Source organism: Ranitomeya imitator, chromosome 3 (genome assembly GCF_032444005.1).
Source record: "Ranitomeya imitator isolate aRanImi1 chromosome 3, aRanImi1.pri, whole genome shotgun sequence".
Taxonomy (NCBI): Eukaryota; Metazoa; Chordata; class Amphibia; order Anura; family Dendrobatidae; genus Ranitomeya; species Ranitomeya imitator.
The window spans coordinates 512727672-512749012 of NC_091284.1; the positions used below are offsets into that span (position 1 = coordinate 512727672).

The following is a 21341-nucleotide window of genomic DNA, read 5'->3' on the forward strand; positions in this document are numbered from 1 at the left end:
TGAGAGGTGTAAGAAGCTTGTTAAAGGAAACCTGTCACCCTCAAATTCGAAGGTGAGGTAAGCCCACCGTCATCAGGGGCTTAACTACAGCATTCTGTAATGCTGTAGATAAGCCCCTGATGTAACCTGAAAGAGGATAAAAAGGCGTTAGATTATACTCACCTGGGCCAACGGTCCGATCCGATGGGCGTCGCGGTCCAGTCCGGGGCCTCCCATCTTCTTACGATGATGTCCTCTTCTTGTCTTCACGCTGCGGCTCCGGTGCAGGCGTACTTTGTCTGCCCTGTTGATGGCAGAGCAAAGTACTGAAGTGCCGGGCCTCTCTGACCTTTCCCGCTGCCTGCGCACTGCAGTACTTTGCTCTGCCTTCAACAGGGCAGACAAAGTACGCCTGCACTGGAGCCGCAGCGTGAAGACAAGAAGAGGACATCATCGTAAGAAGATAGGAGGTGCTGGTCCGGACCGCGACACCCATTGGACCGGACCACAGTGGGAACGCCCCTGGGTGAGTATAATCTAACCTCTTTTTCTCATCTTTCAGGATACATCGGGGGCTTATATAAGACCCTGATGCAGGTGGGCTTAGCTCACTTTCGATTTTGGGGGTGACAGGTTCCCTTTGATGGTTATAGGAAGTGATAGATTGCAGTTATTTATTCCATAGGGTGTGCAACAAAATATTGTTGAGGATAATAAGTTGAGGATGCTACAATTTTGTCCAGACCATTTTTAGGGTTTTGTGTGAAATTATGTCCAATTTACCTTTTTTTCCTCTGTTTTTTTTTGCATTGTCCCAATGCACACAAAGGAAATAAACAGTTGTATGACAAAACATGTGAAGTTGCAATAATTTTCTTGGAGAAATACTTCATTTTCTGGAACAATTTCAAGGGTGCCAACACTTTCGGCTATGACTGTTTGTATATGAATAACCACACTAAAAAAGGGCACAGTGCTGACCCTTGTGGAACCTCACTGATAATTGTGATCCACCTACACTATGATCCACTAATTACCACCCTCTATTTCCTATGATTTAGCCAATAGGTAACCCAATATCTCATATTTTACCCTAGTTACATCATTCTTTATTGTTTACTATCCTTTTATGTTGCACAGTATCAAATAACTAGAAACACAACTTCACCAGTCTTACCCTAGTACAGTTTGGAACTTCGCTCCTCATAGAAGATGGTCAGATTAGTTTGACAGGATCGACTCCTCCTAAACCCTATGTTGATGCTGAATTGTGATGTTTATTTAACAAGATACTTCAGGATACAATCTCTTGAAAAAGATTCTAATATTTTACCCACACTAGGCTTACGTGTCTATCATTCCTAAACTCAATTTTGACCCCTTTTTAAAAAATTGTCACCTTTGCTATTGGGCAATGCTGTGAAATAGACCGTGCTATTATGGAATTCATAAATATTAGCAATAAGTATCTGCCTATCATTGTCTATCATGGTATTTAATTTTGTTAGTACTTGCGATATGTACAATCAGGGACCGTGTGATTTGCATATTTTAGATTATTTAAGCTCTTAGTGGTTATATCAGGTGAAAGATAATGGAGAATTTATGTTGTCTTTAAAAATTTGAGGACATTGTCCACGATTTTTCTTGCTAATCTCTTATCTGATATAAATTAGCAAATATGTTGCAGAAATTTCTGTGAATGCCTCATTCATCTGAATAGGGTTTTTATTCACTTGTGTGCTTGCTAGCAAAACAATACCATAACAGCTTCAATGCATCATTCCAAAATGTAAATGTTTACATGAAGGCCAAAACACCCAACAATAAAGGAGTGGTTAATACTTAATATAACAATAGAATTTCAAAATAATTTAACAGTAACTATTGAATACTCTTCTAAACAGTAACTTGAAAATCGAAATATATTATAACTTCAACCTGGTTCCAAATTTTGATCCCTTCATCACCTGTCAGGTGCCAGTGCATGGGGCCAGCACCCACCTTTAACTGAAGCAATTGGCAATAGCTTTGATCACAGTGATTCTCCTAAATGCTTCAGTTGCCACAACTCCTCCAAAATAATGGAAAAACGCAATAAAAAAATTTGGTGTACCCCAAATTGCTATCAATTTGCCCCATAAATCTAACCCTCACACACCTCTTCAGCTAATTATTGAGCTGTGATCTCAGAATTTGTAGAAACAAACCAAATTATTCAGGAGAAGGAGGTCTGGGAGCTTCAACGGGATCCACATTCAACACCAAATGGGTAGAGCCAAATCAGAAGGCAGGTGGGTGCTCGCAAAGCTTGTGAGCACAGCCAAACAGGAAAAAATTGAGAGGATAGTGGCACACTACTGATGAAAAAGAAAAAAACTTTATTCAGGCATAGCAAGCCATATTAAAAACATGAAAAACCTAATTGTTATATTTTTAAAAGTAGTAAAATATAACAACACTATATAAATCCAGTATGGCTGTAATGGAACAGACTGGCAAAATATACAGCAGGTGATGACAATTTTCACTATCAACACAATAAAAGCAGACACCTAAGCAGCAATGGTGCAATGGCATATTTTTCCATTCCATCCCACACATTTTTCTTCAGTACAATATATGATATGAAAAAAGTCTTGAAAATCAGAATTACATATTGTCCAACAAAAAACAAGCCCTCATATATTTATGGCGATAGAACAATAAAACCGTTTTGGCTCTTGGAAGGTAGGGATGAAAAACATAAACAGAAATAGACAAAAAAAAATTGGTTGTCACAATGGGGTGTAAATGTTGGTGAGTGGAGTGTTCTGTCATGTTTCAATGACAAATACTAGGAAATTACTACCTTCAGTAACCAACCACTTTAGCATCACCATTTTAGTTGTTGGTTGCTCGTCCTACCACAATCAAGCACCACTCCAATTTTTCCTCACCAGTCATCCAGAAGTCACATAGTCACATAAATAACAGAAAAACTGACTGAAGCCACAAGAACTAGTCTGAACAGGTGCATACCAAAAAAACTGCTAAATATCAAAAATTGTGAAAATGGTTGCACTCAATTGCGTTAAAGCATGTCAATATGAAATATATGAAATGTGAATAGCGTAATAGCTTTTGAATATTAAGAAAATTCATAAGAGACGCTTAGCACAACAGTTGGCCAAATAATGTGAGACCATCAACCATCGTCAAGGTTGATGGGCTCACATTATATATTTGGCCAAATTTTGTGCTAAGAGCCACATAGTCGCATGCCATACATCATTCACTTGACATCTGAAGTTAATCACTAACCTCATCATCACTAATCACTAATTTTTGGAAAATTTTAGAAAACCTCTTAAAGTATCTAATATTTTATGTGCCTAAACTGCCCTCTCAGCTCCCCAATCCTTTGTGGCCCTGTTTGCAAGATGATTGCAGTGATTGAGACTGTTTGAAAATTTGCTGCTGTTTCCCTTACCTCCAGGTGACAGTAAAGTTCTTTTTAACCCCTTTACCCCCAAGAATGTTTTCACGTTGATGACCTGGCCAAATTTAAAAATTCTGACTAGTGTCACTTTATGTAGTAATGGGTGAGTTACATATTTGCTATTTTATCACGTGCCTGCCAGCAGGGGGGCATGTAGTGACTGGGGGGGCTATGTGTGTGCCTGCAGGGGGGCATATTCATGATGGGAGGAGGGGGAGTGCAGGCACATGTAATATGCACTGCTCCCCTGTCAACCAACTCCGTGCGGCTTCAGCACCGAGGTGATCGACAGCAGGTGCAGTGAATATTACATGAGGCTAATGAGCGGGAGCACAGGACAGAATAAAGAAAAAACAGCAATTCAGTAATTTTTTGGGTGGCCACTCAGTGTGGCTTTATTCTTCTTCAGGTTAGTACGATTACAACGATATCACATTTATACTGTATCTTTTTTTATAATTTGGTGCTTTTACACAATAAAAACTATTTTACAGAAAAAATAATTTTTCCATCTCTTTATTCTGAGAGCTATAGCTGTTTTATTTTTCTGCTGATGGAGCTTGTTTTTTGCAGGACAAGATGACATTTTCAGAGATACCCTTTTTATTTACATTCTTTTTTTTGCTTTTTTTAATCTTATTGTTTGGCGGTAAGATAATAAAGCATCATATTTTTGCTTCTTTTATATGGTGTTCACTGAAGGGGTTAACTAATCGGACAGTTTTATAAGTTGGGACATTCTGGATGCAGCAATACTAAATATGTGTACTTTTCTATTTATTTTATTTTTCATAAAAATATTTATTTTTTTATTTGCACAATATATTTTTATTTTATTGTCTGATTTAAAGAAAAATACTTTCACAATTTTTTTTATTTTTTTTTCCCCTGTGTTTACTTTGTCTTTTTATGGGACTTTTTCACTTTAGTCACATATATACCATGAATTGCAATGCTTTATAAACTGTCAGTGCTGCACTGACATACAAGCTTGTTACACCATTCTCAGAGCATCCACTATATAATCTTCTAAGGGTCACTTCTGTCTGTCTGTCTGTCTTTCTGTCTGTTTGTCACGGATATTCATTGGTCATGGCCTCTGTCTGTCATGGAAATCCAAGTTGCTGAAAAACAGCCACGACCAATCAGCGACGGGCACAATCCGGCTGTAAAATGGCCGCTCCTTTCTCCCCGCAGTCAGTGCCCGCTCCATAATCCCCTCCAGTCAGCGCTCAAACAGGGTTAATGGCAGCGTTGACCACGGTGTAACACACTCGGTTAACACTGCTATTAACCCTGTGTGACCAACTGTTTACTATTCATGCTGCCTATGCAGCATCAATAGTAAAAAGATGTAATGTTAAAAATAATAAAAAAATAAAAAATAGTTATATACTCACCGTCTGTCGGCCCCCCCGGATCAGAAACAGGTCTTTCCCGCACCTCGCGATGTCCTGGTGACTGCTCCATGCATTGCGGTCTCGCGAGATGATGATGTAGTGGTCTCGCGAGACCGCTACGTCATCATCTCGTGAGACCGCAATGCACTCTTCAGACCGGAGCGCGCAAAGAGCGCCGGTAACCGCTTCGATCCGGGGGCCAACGGAGGGTGAGTATATAACAATTTTTTATTTTAATTCTTTTTTTTAACAGGGATATGGTGCCCACATTGCTATATACTGCGTGGGCTGTGCAATATATTACGTGGGCTGGGCAATATACATGGGCTGGGCAATATACTACGTGGGCTGCGCAATATACTGCGTGGGCTGTGCTATATAATATGTGGGCTCTGCAATATACACTGTGCAATGTACTTCGTGGGCTGTGCAATGTACTGCACAGGCTGTGCAATGTACTGCACGGGCTGTGCAATATAGTACGCGGGCTGTGCAATATAGTACGGGGGCTGTGCAATATACTATGCGGGCTGTGCAATGTACTACGCGGGCAGTGCAATGTACTACATGGGCTGTGCAATGTACTATGTGGGCTGTGCAATGTACTACGTGGGCTGTGCTATACATTACGTGGCCTGTGTTATACACTACGTGGCCTGTGTTATACACTGCGTGTGTGGTACTGCACGGGCTGTGCAATATACTACGCGGGCTGTGCAATATACTACACGGGCTGTGCAATATACTACATGGGCTGTGCAATATACTACGCGGGCTGTGCAATATACTGCGTAGGCTGTGCAATATACTCTGTGTGCTGTGCTATATACTACATGGGCTGTGCTATATACTCTGTGGGCTGTGCTATATACTCCATGGGCTGTGCTATATACTACGTGGCTGTGCTATATACTACGTGGCTGTGCAATATACTACGTGGCTGTGCTATTTAATACGTAGGTTGTTATATACTACATGGCTGTGCTATATACTACGTGGCCGACCGTGAACAATCAGCGACAGGCGCAGTCTGGCCGCGAATTGGCGCGGGATTTGAATGACGCTTCGCTGATTGGTCGCGGCCGGCCGAATCCTGTGTGTTCAATGTATTATTCTAAAATCTTCATAAATAAACTACATACATATTCTAGAATACCCGATGTGTTAGAATCGGACTACTATCTAGTGTTGTAATAAGCTTGCTAGTTTTGGTGGCCCGGATTTCGCAATGACAACATTGAGTCACAATGGCAACGATCGGCTCCTCCCTCTGCCTGCCTTCTAAATACTGTTACCAATATTGATCGCAGCATTTAGCTGGATAAATTGTCGGGAGCAGTGTGGGCACTGCTCTTGGAAGTGAGTGCCGGGTGTCAGATGTCATATCAGCTAAACACTGGGCGGCACAGCTTCTGTGCGTAGGCGATCACCTTGATGTATATATACGTCCTCGGTTGTGAAGTACTTCTCAACCATGACGTATATATGCTTCAAATGATGAGAAAGGGTTAATCTAAAAGCTAATTACCATTGCTTTTATATTTAAGAAAACAATCATGCCAGTAACATTCAATGTGTCCTTAATTTACCTTTTCTGGTCATTTTATTATACTATGTAGATTTACAGAGATACAGATTTACATTAGAGCATCAGTAGCTTTGCTAACCTTTGTTCAATGCTGCTAAAATATCACAGAAAAATTAATCAGTGATGACTTTAGTGTCAAGTATGCAGCAGATGCAAATGGAATTCTGGACTATGATGTATTTAATGATACAGTTCTAACAATGATGCATTGTCCCTATAAAACAAGTAGTCCATTTTCTACAGCTGGCATTGGAAAAAGCTTTTCAATTACTTCATTTCATTCATGTTATATTTGAAAGCTCCTCTGTATAAAGTGAAGATCTTTTTCTCCTTGTCTATGAAAATATTTTTTTACTGCCCAACTAATTCAGAAACCCATTTCATTTACAGATTTTAAATGTGTATCGTAAAGCACCACTCCAGTTTTTTTTTATGTTCAGCGCTGGAGTGGTGCTTGAAATTTACGTCCCCTGCCCCAATGATATACTTGCCCTCCACCGTCTTCATCGTTTTTCGGCACCGCTCCGGTCCTGCAGCGTCATCTTGTGAGTCACAAGCTACATCATAAGCTCTCAATACAAGTCTATGAGAACCAGAAATAGGCTCTCATAAACTTGAATTGAAGCTACCGGCAGGTTACTTTTCGCAGGAGACCGATGGGAGCGGTGCTGGAAAACTATGAAGATAGCAGCAGGTGACTATGAGACGGGGTAGAGGATTTACATTTAAAGCACCGCACCAGTGGTGCAATAAAACAAAAAAATGATGGAGTGGTGCTTTAAGGCACTGAATTTGCCAAATGGTCCACCCCTTTGTAGCAGCATTCATAGTGCGGCCACAAACCATAGCAGCCCTGCTACACTTTTGTCTTTTAACAGTTCTTAGAAAATTAATCTTGCAGGGAAACAGCTGTTTCACCTGCATAACTTTGCAATCATTAAATCTGTGCCAAGAAAGTTGTAAGCATACAATTGTCCAAAATGTTTTGTTATGCTGAAGCATTATGATTTTCCTTCACTGGAACTAAATAGTTTAGGTCAACCCCTGAAAAACAACTCCATACAACATTATCCCTCCTCCACCAAACTTCACAGTTTGCACAATGCAACGTTTGATTGCGGTGGGATAATTCTCCTGTTATTTGGCAAACCATCATACTTCCAAAAAGAGAAGTGTGATTTATCATTTCACAGAATATATGGCCTGCTTTACACCACTCCGTCCAACGTTGGTATTGTGCTTGGTAATGTATGGCTTGCATTCAGCTGCTTGGCCATGGAAATTCATGCCAATTTGCTCCTGGCGCACAGTTTTGTGTTGATGTTAATACCAGGGAAGATTGGTAATTCTGCAGTTATGGAGTCAGCAGAGTAGTGGTGACTTTTATGCACTATGTGCCTCAGCACTTTGTGACCCAGGTCTTTAACCCCTTAACCCCCGGAGCTTTTTTCAGTTTTGCATTTTCATTTTTCGCTCCCCTCCTTTGCAAAGCCATAACTTTTTTGTTTTTATATCAATATGGCCATGACGTGAGGGCTTTTTTTTTGCGGCACAAGTTGTACTTTTGAATGACACCATTGGTTTTACCATATCATGTAGTTGTACTAGAAAATGGGAAAAAAAATTCCAAGTACAGTGAAATTGCAAAAAAAGTGCAATCCCACACTTGCTTTTTGTTTGGCTTTTTGCTAGGTTCACTAAATGCTAAAACTGACCTGCCATTATGATTCTCCAGGTCATTATGAGTTCATAGACACCAAATATGTCTAGGTTATTTTTTATGTAAGTGGTAAAAAAAAATTCTAAACTTTGCTTAAAATTTTTTTTTTTTGCAATTTTCCGATACCTGTAGTGTCTCCATTTTTCGTGATCTTGGGTTGGTTGAGGGCTGCTTATTTTTTGCGTGCCAAGATGACGTTTTTAATGATACCATTTCGATGCAGATATGTTCTTTTGATCGCCCGTTACTGCATTTTAATGCAATGTATCGGCGACCAAAAAAAGTAATCCTGGCAATTTGAATTTTTTTCTCGCTATGCCGTTTAGCGATTAGGTTAATCCTTTTATAATTGATAGATCGGGCTATTCTGAGTGCGGCAATACCAAATATGTGTGGGTTTGATTTTTTTTTATTGCTTTGTTTTGAATGGGGCTAAAGAGGAGTGATTTAAACTTTTATTTATTTATTTATTTTTTTTAAGATTTTTTGAAATTTTTTTTATAACTTTTGCCATGCTTCAATAGCCTTCATGGAAGGCTAGAAGCTGGCATAGCCTGATCGACTCAGCTACATAGGGGTGATGCTCAGATCGCCCCTATGTAGCTGAATTACAGCATTGCTATGAGCACTGACCACAGGGTGGCGCTCACAGAAATCTGGCATCAACAGCCATACAGGTCTACAGGAGACCTCTGGTTGTTATGCCAATGCACCGCTGACCCCCGATCACATGACAGGGGACAGCAGTGTGCGCATTTCCGGCCGTATGGCCGAAAGCGCTTGTTAAATGCCGCTTGTTAAAAGGAGTAGGTGAATCGTGAATCTGACCGTACCTATTGTGGGCACATGTCAGCTGGGGTGAAAGGGGGATGATTTAAACTTTTATACTTTTTTTTATTTTTTTCATATTTTTAAAAACATTTTTTTTTATTTTGGCATGCTTCAATAGCCTCCATGGGAGGCTAGTAGCTGCCATAACTCGATCACCTCTGCTACATAGAGCCAATGCTCAGATTGCCCCTATGTAGCAGAATTACTGCATTGCTATGAGCATCGTCCACTGGGTCGCGCTCATAGCAATTTGGCATCAACAACCATAGAGGTCTCAAAGAGACCTCTGGTTGTCATGCCAATGCACCGATGACCCCTGATCACGTGACGGTGCGCACATTTCAGCCGGATGGCCGGAAGCGCTTGTTACATACCGCTGTCAGAGTTTGACAGTGCATTTAACATTTAACTAGTTAATAGGCATGGGCGGATCGCGATTCTGCCCGCGCCTATTGCGAGTACATGTCAGCTGTTCAAAACAGCTGACATGTCCCAGCTTTGATGCGGGCTCACCACCGGAGCCCACATCAAAGCGGGTGTTCTGCGTTCGGACGTACTATTCCGTCCGATGGCAGAAAGGAGTTAACGTTACATGGTCTATTACTTCATGACCGAGTTTCTGTGAAACCTAAACGCTCCCACTTTTCCACTGACTTGTTACAATAGTGGTATTTTTTTTTAAATGCAGGGGTTAAAGCTCTTTTGAATGACTCATTATTTCATTAATGCTAGTAAAGGGAGACTGCATGGCTAGGTGCTAGATTTTATACACCTGTGACAATTGGACTGAATGAAAACTGGAAATTAATGATTTAGAGGTGTGTATTAATATTTTTGTCTATGTGGTGTCTTGTTAGACTTTTGTAGAAAACATCCAGGTGTCTGTTCTGTATCCTTAATTCTAACACGTATTTTAATGAAGAGCAAATATGAACATACAAACTCCTTGCGGATATTGTCCTTGGTGGGACATGTTATGCGTTTTTAAACTTTTATTGACAAATAAACTAAGCTATAAAATCTGCAGTACCAGTGTGGTTTTTATAGTGGCTCATTTCTGTATATGCAGGTCTTAATAGTTCAATTTCAGTTTTGGGGTGGGAGACTCCTTTTAATGTAGTCATGTACGGTATAATTTACTGCATATACTACATTGTACATTGTAGTGTTTAGACTACATTGTAAAATCTAAAAAAGTATTAGAGAACTAAACAAAATTCATATTCCTAAAAATAAGAACTTTTACATGCTTTTTCAAACAAGCAAATTACATCATAGCATAGACACTATACAGTATGCTGTCCTATTAGCTGCCAAATAGCATAGTTTATAATGAGCTATTGATACCTCATCATACAATAGATCCCTGTTCATGCACCCATCCCACTCCATCATGCAGACAATGTATGTATCCTGATTGTGCTACCTCTATGTATATTAATGAAGGAGAAGTCATCTGTTTGGATCTTTTTTATATAGGGTAAAATATTTTGTGACTGATGTATTCTGGTATGTAGTCTGTTTGACATGCAATTGATAAAAATGGCGCAATAAAAACTATGTGCTGTATACCTATATCCGTTATAATCTGATTTATTTGTTATGGTTTTTCAATGTGTCTGTAAAAAATATTGTCTGTCCATGATTTTTTATAAGCTGTCCTGAAAAAAAAATAAAGTTATTAACCATGAGAACCTTCTTCGTGCCAAGTGAACTTCACGCTTGACGCGATATGTGATTTTCCTTTCCTAGTCATTATGGCCTAACTGTTCTTCAGGACCACAGTTTTCATCCACAAGCCATCTTAGTGGTATCTCCCCTATCCCACCCGATAGGACAATCTCTGGTCACTTTCCAGATCCCTCAGTCTTGCATTATGATATGGTTATACTTTCATTCTGTGCTTTGCTACATATGTATTTTGTTCAAAATAAGGGCAGAACTTGGGATCTGGGTGTTGAAGAGATTTTGTGTTTTCTACTGCTGGGTCTAAACACATTTTAGCCTTAGATACATGAAGAAAGCAGAGAGACTATTGGGACAGCTGAGTGGGCAAGTTGTGTGTGTTTCACAAAACAGAAGTTAGTATGCAGAAAGTTATGCTGGTGGTAAAGTTTCCAGGCCTTCAGTTTATTGTGATTTTGCTTTATTTTTCCTATAAGGAAAGTATGAAAATATTTACAATAATTAAAACCATGACCTAATTCTGAACACATTTCTCTGTAGTTAACAGGTTAACCAAACTGTGCAGGCATAGTGCCGACCCCACATATTGATGGCGCAGAGCCCTATGTATGATGCCATTTGAAGGAATACCACTAACTGAAGTTGTCATTTCTCTTCATTTTACAGTTATGAGTTCCAAGTAATACCAAAAAATCCTCTTGGTGAAGGACCAACCAGTGCAACGGTGGAATTTAATACAGAATCGGGTAACTATGTACTTATGTTGCTGTTGGCCAAAGTCCATACATTGAGGGGAATATACTTACATTGAAATCATCTGTTTTGAGTCCAGTGATACGTTCTTCTGTTCCATCAACTTATAGAAAAATGTAGAGAAATGTTTCCATTAACATCCCTGATTGGTTTTAATAAAAGGAAATCAGTGATTTTAGTAGGACTTATTAGTTGATGTCAATTGGGCTATTTTCCATGAGGATTCTGTTGCATTTGTTGAAAAAGAACAGTATAGTTTACTGCTGTAGAAGAAAATGAAAACCTGAAAGAACCAAGAAAAATGTAAGGGATCTTTTAGTCTATGGTTTCAATTAACTAAAAAAGTGCCTCATCCTTGATTTATCTAAAAGAGCCCTTCCTTTAGAGTTTGTCCATCAGTATACTTGCCATAAGTCCATCAGTCCTGTTTTTCTAAGGACTTTTCTTAAAATCAAAAAGGATGAATTATAATGGGATCTGGATTTAAAATTCAGCTGCATACCATGTAATTCACATGTGACAGAACGGCTGATGGAAGCTCCAACCTTCCTCAACAGTGCGAACAATTATGCTATGTTAGAAAATGGAAAAACAGAAAATCATGATAATTTGACAAAGTTTATGTACAGTGAAAACAAGCATAATGAAGCTATAGAAAAAAATACCTGAACATATTTCATGCAGAAAAAAAAGTGACGCAGAACCCATTCATTTAACAAGCTCTTGATTTTAGGTCATCATATTTCCAAAGACAGCTGAAAATCTGATGTTCTAATTCAGAAATATTAGGCACCATGGGAATCCTGGAGTGATTTGTGTTCCAGAGCAACATCTCCAGCTGACTACACATCTGGTCATAATCTGTGCTGAGAAATGTACTGGAATTATAGCCATGTGTGAATAGTCTCTCTCATTTCATAGGTTTTTAAGGCTCATTGGAAAGTAGAAGGTCTATAGCGCCTTCCTTATCCCAAGACATTGGTACTAGTGGAACGGAATATCCTGTGGTAATATACAGTAACTAACAAACTATTCATTCTTTTCTGCAGCTGACCCAAGAGTAAGTGAACCAGTTACAGGTAAGAAAGGTTAAAAACATGGTTATTATCGTGGTCACTGTTTATTTTTAAAGCCAAATATATAGCATCATACGAGCCGCAGACATGTTCATTTTCAGACCTCTTGTTAGAGAATCAAAAATATACGAGTAAGCTAATTGTCAATCTATGAAATAAACCCAAGTGTGAATGAGTGTCTAAGAATGGAAAATTAGACATAGAGCGTCAGAAGTGATGTCAATCTTTGTGCAACACCATGGAATATTTTGTTATGGAATATGCATAACATACAAATGTAATAGAAATATTTGACGAGAAAAATATGTGAATAACATATTCCTGCATTGATTCCTAGTAAAATTGAGATTGATTATCTAATTTACTATTATAGACAAATACAATCTAACTAAATTAATATTACTCAAGCAGTTGTACAGTTTATGTTTTTAATATTTAAGACAGAACAAAGACATAAGTCCACAAGTTCAACCTAGAATCCTAACATGATGATTTAAAGAAACGTAAAACTTCCATGAGGCAGATGCTAAATACCTCATTATAAGGAGAAAATATGTCAATCAGGAACAACATCCCAACACAGAAGTTGAATATCCATAGCCTGTAATATTATATTTTTTATGAAATGTATCCAGGTATTCCTTGATCAATTAACCATCCTTCACAAAATCATTTAGAAAATTGCTTCCTTCTCTTACAAGAAATAATTTTTATCTGTGATGATGGATTAAACCTTTTTTCTAGATGTAGAGGATTCCCCTGTTTTATCTTTGTTGCATGTCTGGGTGTAAAAAGTTTATTGGGAAAATCACTGTAATATCCATTTATATGTTTGAAAATTGTGATGTCATCCCTTAGCCATCTTTTTTCCAGGCAGAATAACTTACAAGTTTGAAAACCTGTCTTAGCACTGCGATGCGCCCATTCCTTTAAAAACCTTGGTCACTCTTCTCTGCACCCGCTCTAGTTCAGCTATGTCCTTCATATACACCGGAGACCAAAACTGTACACAGTATTCTAAGTGTGGTGGTTGCACTAGTGATAGAGTCAAAACTATGTTCTCGTCATGTGCATCTATGCCTCTATTAATGCATCCCATTATTGTATTAGCCTTGGCAGCAGCTGCCTGACACTGGCCACTAACATTTATTTAGCTGACCACCAATACCCATGGGTGCATGACATTACACTTGTTTACAGTAAACTTTTTTGAGCACAGAAAGAAACATCTATAGTGAAGGGGGGACAAAGCAAATGTACCATATTTGAAGAATGTTAATGAGAAAACGTATTTCAATAGTAGACATGAAATTGGAAATGTGAGTGTCAAAGGTACTTTACCCATTAAAGAAGACATACTAAGCCTGGTTACTGGCAATTCAAAGATTAGTTGATGGAAACAGGGCATTGCAGACATATTGAATAACAAACACATTTGCAGGGAGGATGGATGGTAAATAATTCCTACTCCTCTTTGAAAATCTTTTCAGCATCAGGTAACCTTAGTTTATTGCTGCTAAAGGTGGGTCTAAATTTAAAGGGAACCTGTCACCCCGAAAATCGCGGGTGAGGTAAGCCCACCGGCATCAGGGGCTTATCTACAGCATTCTGTAATGCTGTAGATAAGCCCCCGATGTTACCTGAAAAAGGAGAAAAAGACGTTAGATTATACTCACCCAGGGGCGGTCCCGCTGCTGGTCAGGTCAGATGGGCGTCTCCGGTCCGCTGCGGCGCCTCCTATCTTCTTTCCATGACGTCCTCTTCTGATCTTCAGCCACGGCTCCGGCGCAGGCGTACTTTGCTCTGCCCTCTTGAGGGCAGAGGATAGTACTGCAGTGCGCAGGCGCCGGAAAGGTCAGAGGCCCGGCGCCTGCGCACTGCAGTACTTTGTCTGCCCTCAACAGGGCAGAGCAAAGTACGCCTGCGCCGGAGCCGTAGCTGAAGATCAGAAGAGGACGTCATGGAAAGAAGATGGGAGGCGCCGCAGCGGACCGGAGACGCCCATCCAACCTGACCAGCAGCGGGACCGCCCCTGGGTAAGTATAATATAACGTCTTTTTCTCCTTTTTCAGGTAACATCGGGGGCTTATCTACAGCATTACAGAATGCTGTAGATAAGCCCTTGATGCCGGTGGGCTTACCTCACCCGCGATTTTTGGGGTGACAGGTGCCCTTTAAGGATTCACTTAATTTTCCCTATTAACTATGAATTTTTACTCTGTAAAAGATATGAACATAAGAACTGTGCTATCAGTTTAGTTACATTGTGTTTGTCTAAGTGTGGCTTAGATTATGTTGATCAGAAAACATGTTTTATTAACAATCAATATGGAAATATAAAAAAAACCAAATGATTCACTTTTTAATAAACTGCTAATAGCAGCACTTTGAGTTATAAAAGTATAATTCTTTGTTTCACTTTCTTTCTCAGAATAACATGAGCCGTGGTGACTTTTCCTGTCATATTATATAAATGATTTTACAACTATACAATTGTACAATTACACAATGCGGAAGTAAATGTGCCATTGTGTACACAGAAACTTTAGTCTGTGCATAATCATAACTTTGATATTTGATCTGGCCTATATACACATATATCACTGAGGTTGGGAATAATAGGAGCAATTAATTCAATTTTCGAATGTTAGTGCCCACTTTAATATACAGTGGGGCAAAAAAGTATTTAGTCAGTCAGCAATAGTGCAAGTTCCACCACTTAAAAAGATGAGAGGCGTCTGTAATTTACATCATAGGTAGACCTCAACTATGGGAGACAAACTGAGAAAAAAAAATCCAGAAAATCACATTGTCTGTTTTTTTAACATTTTATTTGCATATTATGGTGGAAAATAAGTATTTGGTCAGAAACAAAATTTCATCTCAATACTTTGTAATATATCCTTTGTTGGCAATGACAGAGGTCAAACGTTTTCTGTAAGTCTTCACAAGGTTGCCACACACTGTTGTTGGTATGTTGGCCCATTCCTCCATGCAGATCTCCTCTAGAGCAGTGATGTTTATGGCTTTTCGCTTGGCAACACAGACTTTCAACTCCCTCCAAAGGTTTTCTATAAGGGTTGAGATCTGGAGACTGGCTAGGCCACTCCAGGACCTTGAAATGCTTCTTACGAAGCCACTCCTTCGTTGCCCTGGCGGTGTGCTTTGGATCATTGTCATGTTGAAAGACCCAGCCACATTTCATCTTCAGTGCCCTTGCTGATGGAAGGAGGTTTGCACTCAAAATCTCACGATACATGGCCCCATTCATTCTTTCATGTACCCGGATCAGTCGTCCTGGCCCCTTTGCAGAGAAACAGCCCCAAAGCATGATGTTTCCACCACCATGCTTTACAGTAGGTATGGTGTTTGATGGATGCAACTCAGTATTCTTTTTCCTCCAAACACGACAAGTTGTGTTTCTACCAAACAGTTCCAGTTTGGTTTCATCAGACCATAGGACATTCTCCCAAAACTCCTCTGGATCATCCAAATGCTCTCTAGCAAACTTCAGACGGGCCCGGACATGTACTGGCTTAAGCAGTGGGACACGTCTGGCACTGCAGGATCTGAGTCCATGGTGGCGTAGTGTGTTACTTATAGTAAGCCATGTTACATTGGTCCCAGCTCTCTGCAGTTCATTCACTAGGTCCCCCCGCGTGGTTCTGGGATTTTTGCTCACCGTTCTTGTGATCATTCTGACCCCACGGTGTGGGATTTTGCGTGGAGCCCCAGATCGAGGGAGATTATCAGTGGTCTTGTATGTCTTCCATTTTCTAATTATTGCTCCCACTGTTGATTTCTTCACTCCAAGCTGGTTGGCTATTGCAGATTCAGTCTTCCCAGCCTGGTGCAGGGCTACAATTTTGTTTCTGGTGTCCTTTGACAGCTCTTTGGTCTTCACCATAGTGGAGTTTGGAGTCAGACTGTTTGAGGGTGTGCACAGGTGTCTTTTTATACTGATAACAAGTTTAAACAGGTGCCATTACTACAGGTAATGAGTGGAGGAAAGAGGAGACTCTTAAAGAAGAAGTTACAGGTCTGTGGGAGCCAGAAATCTTGATTGTTTGTTTCTGACCAAATACTTATTTTCCACCATAATATGCAAAAAAAATGATAAAAAAACAGACAATGTGATTTTCTGGATTTTTTTTTCTCAGTTTGTCTCCCATAGTTGAGGTCTACCTATGATGTAAATTACAGACGCCTCTCATCTTTTTAAGTGGTGGAACTTGCACTATTGCTGACTGACTAAATACTTTTTTGCCCCACTGTATCTATTGAGTTTACGGATTTCAAATGTGTTGGTGTGTATGACACTTTTGACAGGTGCTATCATAAATGCTGGACACAAAAATGCTTGTACACTTGAATTTAAAGGGAATGTGACAGCACCAAAAACTGTATCTACCTGCAGGTATAAGCACTGATTCATTAAAACATTTATGCCAAAAAGTGGTGTAAAAGCTTTGAAAAGTAGCAAAATTTTGGTGCAACCCGGAGTTGTGCCAAAATGTTGTTTCATTTGGCACTTCCACTGCAGTTTTTCCCAGCTCCTCAGAAATAGGCAGAGCTGGGGTGTGATGGGGGCACGGCAGAGGCATGATGCCATAGTTCATCTAGTTCAAGAAAATCGCCTGTCTTGATGAATCAGGGTGATAGTGTCATTCTCCAAGTTAGCGGGGCGGTGCAGGGGAATAATTACATCACTGATCATCATACTAGGAGAACGGCTGTAATCACGTCACAGCACTTTGATGATAGCTCGCTCTGCACACACGTGCTGCTGGCAGGTCATCTCTCAAAGTGTAGGGGCGTTATTACAGACGCGTTCCTAGTGAACTAAGCAGTGATATAATCACTCTCCTGCACCGCCCAAGTGACTTGGAAAGGCCATTACAATGTGTAACACTACCCTATGATTAAAACTTAATCTTTTCTGTGTAGCCTCACTTCGAGTCAGCAAACAGGGTTTAAAAGCCATTTCCCTGCAGATTAAACCTATATCTGCAAGTAAATAATATTTCTGGTAATGTCAAATTCCCTTTAATTTTGCTAGATTAGCTGTCGTTCCTTCATTCTGTTCAACAGTACTAGATCCTTTATAGGGACCTTGTGGATTATAGTCTTATCTAGAAGAAAAAGGTAAAGTGAGTTTACCACCTTGGAATATAATTGGAAAGACTCGGAACCATGAATAGGTGGGTGCCTTCCCCTGTTGCTGAGGAACAGCAAACATAAGGAAAATGTGGTTTCTGTGCCCATCATGTGGAGTTACAATTTTTAATGGACTACCAAGAAAGGATTTTTAATTTCTACATGGTGGTTGTTTCCTTCACTTTTTCCATATATTTTATCTAGTATCTTTGAATTATACTTTTTTATCCATGATGCTCATTCATACTATTCTCATTTTATTAGTTTATAGTTTTAGCTTGGACACAGCTAATTTACAAAAATTGAGTGTTGCTCCCCAAATGCATTTGATTGTCAGCAGATATTAATTCAAGGCATATGGCCAGTTTGAGAAGTTTGTAAACTCTGATGAGTTTTACATAGTATCTTTTAATGATCTTTATCATTTTTTGAATGACAAAAAACAATGACTAGTAATGAAAAAGGAAAAAAACAGCCTTACTGCAACACTGATACACATGATACAGCACAGGCATTTCTAATTGCTGATTTCCACAAGTTATGTAGAATTTGCTTTTAACCAGTTATTTCATTATTTTAGCACATTAAACTAGAGCTTCATTATGTTCTCTTGCTCCCTACATACATTGAAGGGAACCTGTCAACTACAGAAACTCTATATACCTTCATATACTGTATAGGAGTAATATGCGGGTAATTAGCATTTACATCATGGTGCCAGGCTTCCTAGAGTAGTGGCTACAGGGAGAAAAAAGCAATTTATTTTCCCTGCAGCCACTTGTTCCAGTTTGGGGGTGCAGGGATTGGTAGCCATCACCGCTCAGTCCTCAGAAGATCAAATAAAAGCCTGCTCGACACAGATGTGTTGTATAAATACACTGTAGGGTCACTGCACTGTCAATGTGCCAAGGAGTAACCACTCCCTGCACCACCCTGATGCCCCTATGCAAGTGGCTGTAGAGAGAATGTAATTTCATTTTCTGCCTGTAGCTGCTGCTCCAGCAAGCCTGCCAGACACGATTTAAAAACTATGTGCCTGCAGATTCCCACTGTATCTGCTGTTGAATAGCATTTCTGAAGGTGGCAGGTTTCCTTTAATACAAGAATTCTACAGCAACACCTACAGTACTGTCATCAATTTATTATGCAAATACATGACAAAGTATGAGTGCATTAAAATGTGGTATTCTATCTATACAGAAATCATAGATCTAAATATTTCCATGATATTTCAAAAGGCAGTGGGAAGGCTTAGAGAAAATAAATAAGATTTAAGGACATGACAGAACAAAGGGGGTACATTCCAGAATGACATCAGTTTTATTACTGAGATGTGGACTGAGATGAAATCCTGTAATGCACATGTGTGGAAATGAGTGATTTTATTAGTCCGTGCGTGTGTCTATATTTTCTGGGCTTAGCCTCCTGTAGACTCTACTTCATGCCAAAGATACAGTATATTAATCGTGTACAGTTCACTGCGTCAAGTTTATTATTATGTGAAAATAATACAATTGATTGACAAATGTGCTGAGGTTTATATGGGCCATGGGGTACCTTTTCTCGATTAATGGAATGCTTGATGTCAATCTTGTAAAAGGGGTATGTCCTGTCTGCCAGTGATTGATATGAAACTCTCGAATCCTTTTCAATAAATGTATGCGGCATCTACGGGGTGTATAATGATGGACTGCAGAATTTGGGGCACAGTAGAATGTAAGGCTATGTTCCCACCATGAGTATTTGGTCCGGTTTTTATGTGATGTTTATGACATTTCTCAGCATTTATGCACCAATTAGTTTTTTCATTGCCTTTTTGAGTGCATTTTTTCCATCACTTTTTTCAGCAGCAGTTTTCTTTATTATGTCATCTATATATATAATTGTCTAAGGGTTTTTCCGTCTGTCTGTCTGTCTTTCTGTCTGTCTGTCTGTCCTGGAAATCCCGCGTCTCTGATTGGTCGAGGCCGCAAGGCCTCGACCAATCAGCGACGGGCACAGTATCGATGTAGAAATCCCGCGTCTCTGATTGGTTGAGGCCGCCAGGCCTCGACCAATCAGCAAAAGGCACAGCGACGATGAAGTCATAAAGGACGTAGAAATCCCACGTTTCTGATTCAGCGACGGGCACAGTATCGACGTAGATGTCATAATGGTTGACATGGCGATGATGATGTCATAAAGGTTGCCTCGACCAATCAGCGACGGGCACAGTCTGCCGCGAATTCTGGAATCATCATTGTCCATATAATATGGGGACATGCATATTCTAGAATACCCGATGCGTTAGAATCGGGCCACAATCTAATGTTTTACATAAAGTGCTTTGTTTTGCTTCCTGCTACATAGCTTTCATAAAACTTTATTGATAACGTCATGTGTGGATTACATGCGGTTTTTTTTACCTTTGGAGTTTCCTCATCTCATTCAAGTCTATGGTGAAAATCCGCAAATAAAACACACATTAACCACACGAGAAACTGTCATGTTGTGGATTTTAAGACCCACCATAAGTCAGTTTACACTGCATATAAAATAGCACAGTGGGCATGTGGTTATGTAAATCCCATTGCACTTTGCTAACATTGTACTACACTGTATTTTTTGTGCAGGAAACATACACAGTTCTAAAAATGCACCAAAAACTCATTGTGGGAAGTTAGCCTATTGCACACTGCTAATGTAGATGACCCATTTTTAAGAGAAAAATAGAGCTGTCTCTTAAAAGATGCTGTTAGGTATGAGACAGTCTGCGGGGCTCCCAACCAGTACCCACAGAATGCTGACCTGGCTGCTGGACCAGGAGCGATTTGCTAATTTCTAGTGATACCTAGATGATACTTATTGCCATACTTTCCATTGAATTCCACGCTGTGTTATTTCTGTATTTTTGCACAGGAGGAAAGGATGCTATATGGACAGAAATTAAATTTAAAGCAGATTTCTACTCAGATTGCAAAGGAAAACAATATGTCAAGAGAACCTGGTATAAGAAGTTTGTTGGCATTCAGCTCTGTAACTCTCTCAGATATAAGATTTACCTCAGCGATTCCCTCTCAGGTAATATTCTCTATATTCTCTCTCAGAGAAAGGTCCACTGTTGTCTCTCGGTAGAGTCTTATCTTGTCAATCGGTAATATTATTTTTCTGAGCGCTCAACACTAAATACCCATTTACAGATAGTCATGTCATCGATGTCTGATGTGATCACAATAAGTGAGCTAATAGTGAATACACGCAAGAAATTACAATTGCCTAAAAAGTGTTCTAAATTCTGCATTTGGTCACCTATTATAAAGTCATTTTCACTATCGAGCAGTCACTTCATGTTTACATACAACAATGTTATGTTAATAAATCATTATTTAGATGTTCTCATAAAGGATTACTTAAATCAGTTGTACCACTAACTGCTCACTCATCTCAAGCTATTCGCATTAGAAAGGTTTTCCACTTTATCCTTTTTAGCAAATGTGTTGTAGACAAGATTTTCTGGCACGTACTAATATATATTACAGGTTCTCCTCCTGCTCTTGTTAGTACCATCTTCTTCACAGACTGCAAAGAGACGAGGCATCCATGCGCCATAGGGACCCATTACACTGCATGCTGTACGCTTCTTGCAGTGGCCCTCTTTATAGGAAAGTACAGTCTCCTGCAATTTCCAATA

General features: G+C 39.6%; 1 protein-coding gene across 12 annotated transcripts in view; it reads left to right on the forward strand.

The window, feature by feature from the left end:
- ABI3BP (ABI family member 3 binding protein) overlaps positions 1-21341 on the forward strand; it is a 746713-nt gene that overhangs the window by 707876 nt on the left and 17496 nt on the right. For all 12 annotated transcript variants that reach the window (XM_069757702.1, XM_069757705.1, XM_069757707.1 and 9 more), the window contains 3 exons: positions 11352-11431; positions 12488-12517; positions 20570-20731. In XM_069757702.1, the coding sequence (XP_069613803.1) occupies positions 11352-11431; positions 12488-12517; positions 20570-20731 (272 nt within the window). The remainder of the gene's footprint in view (positions 1-11351; positions 11432-12487; positions 12518-20569; positions 20732-21341) is intronic.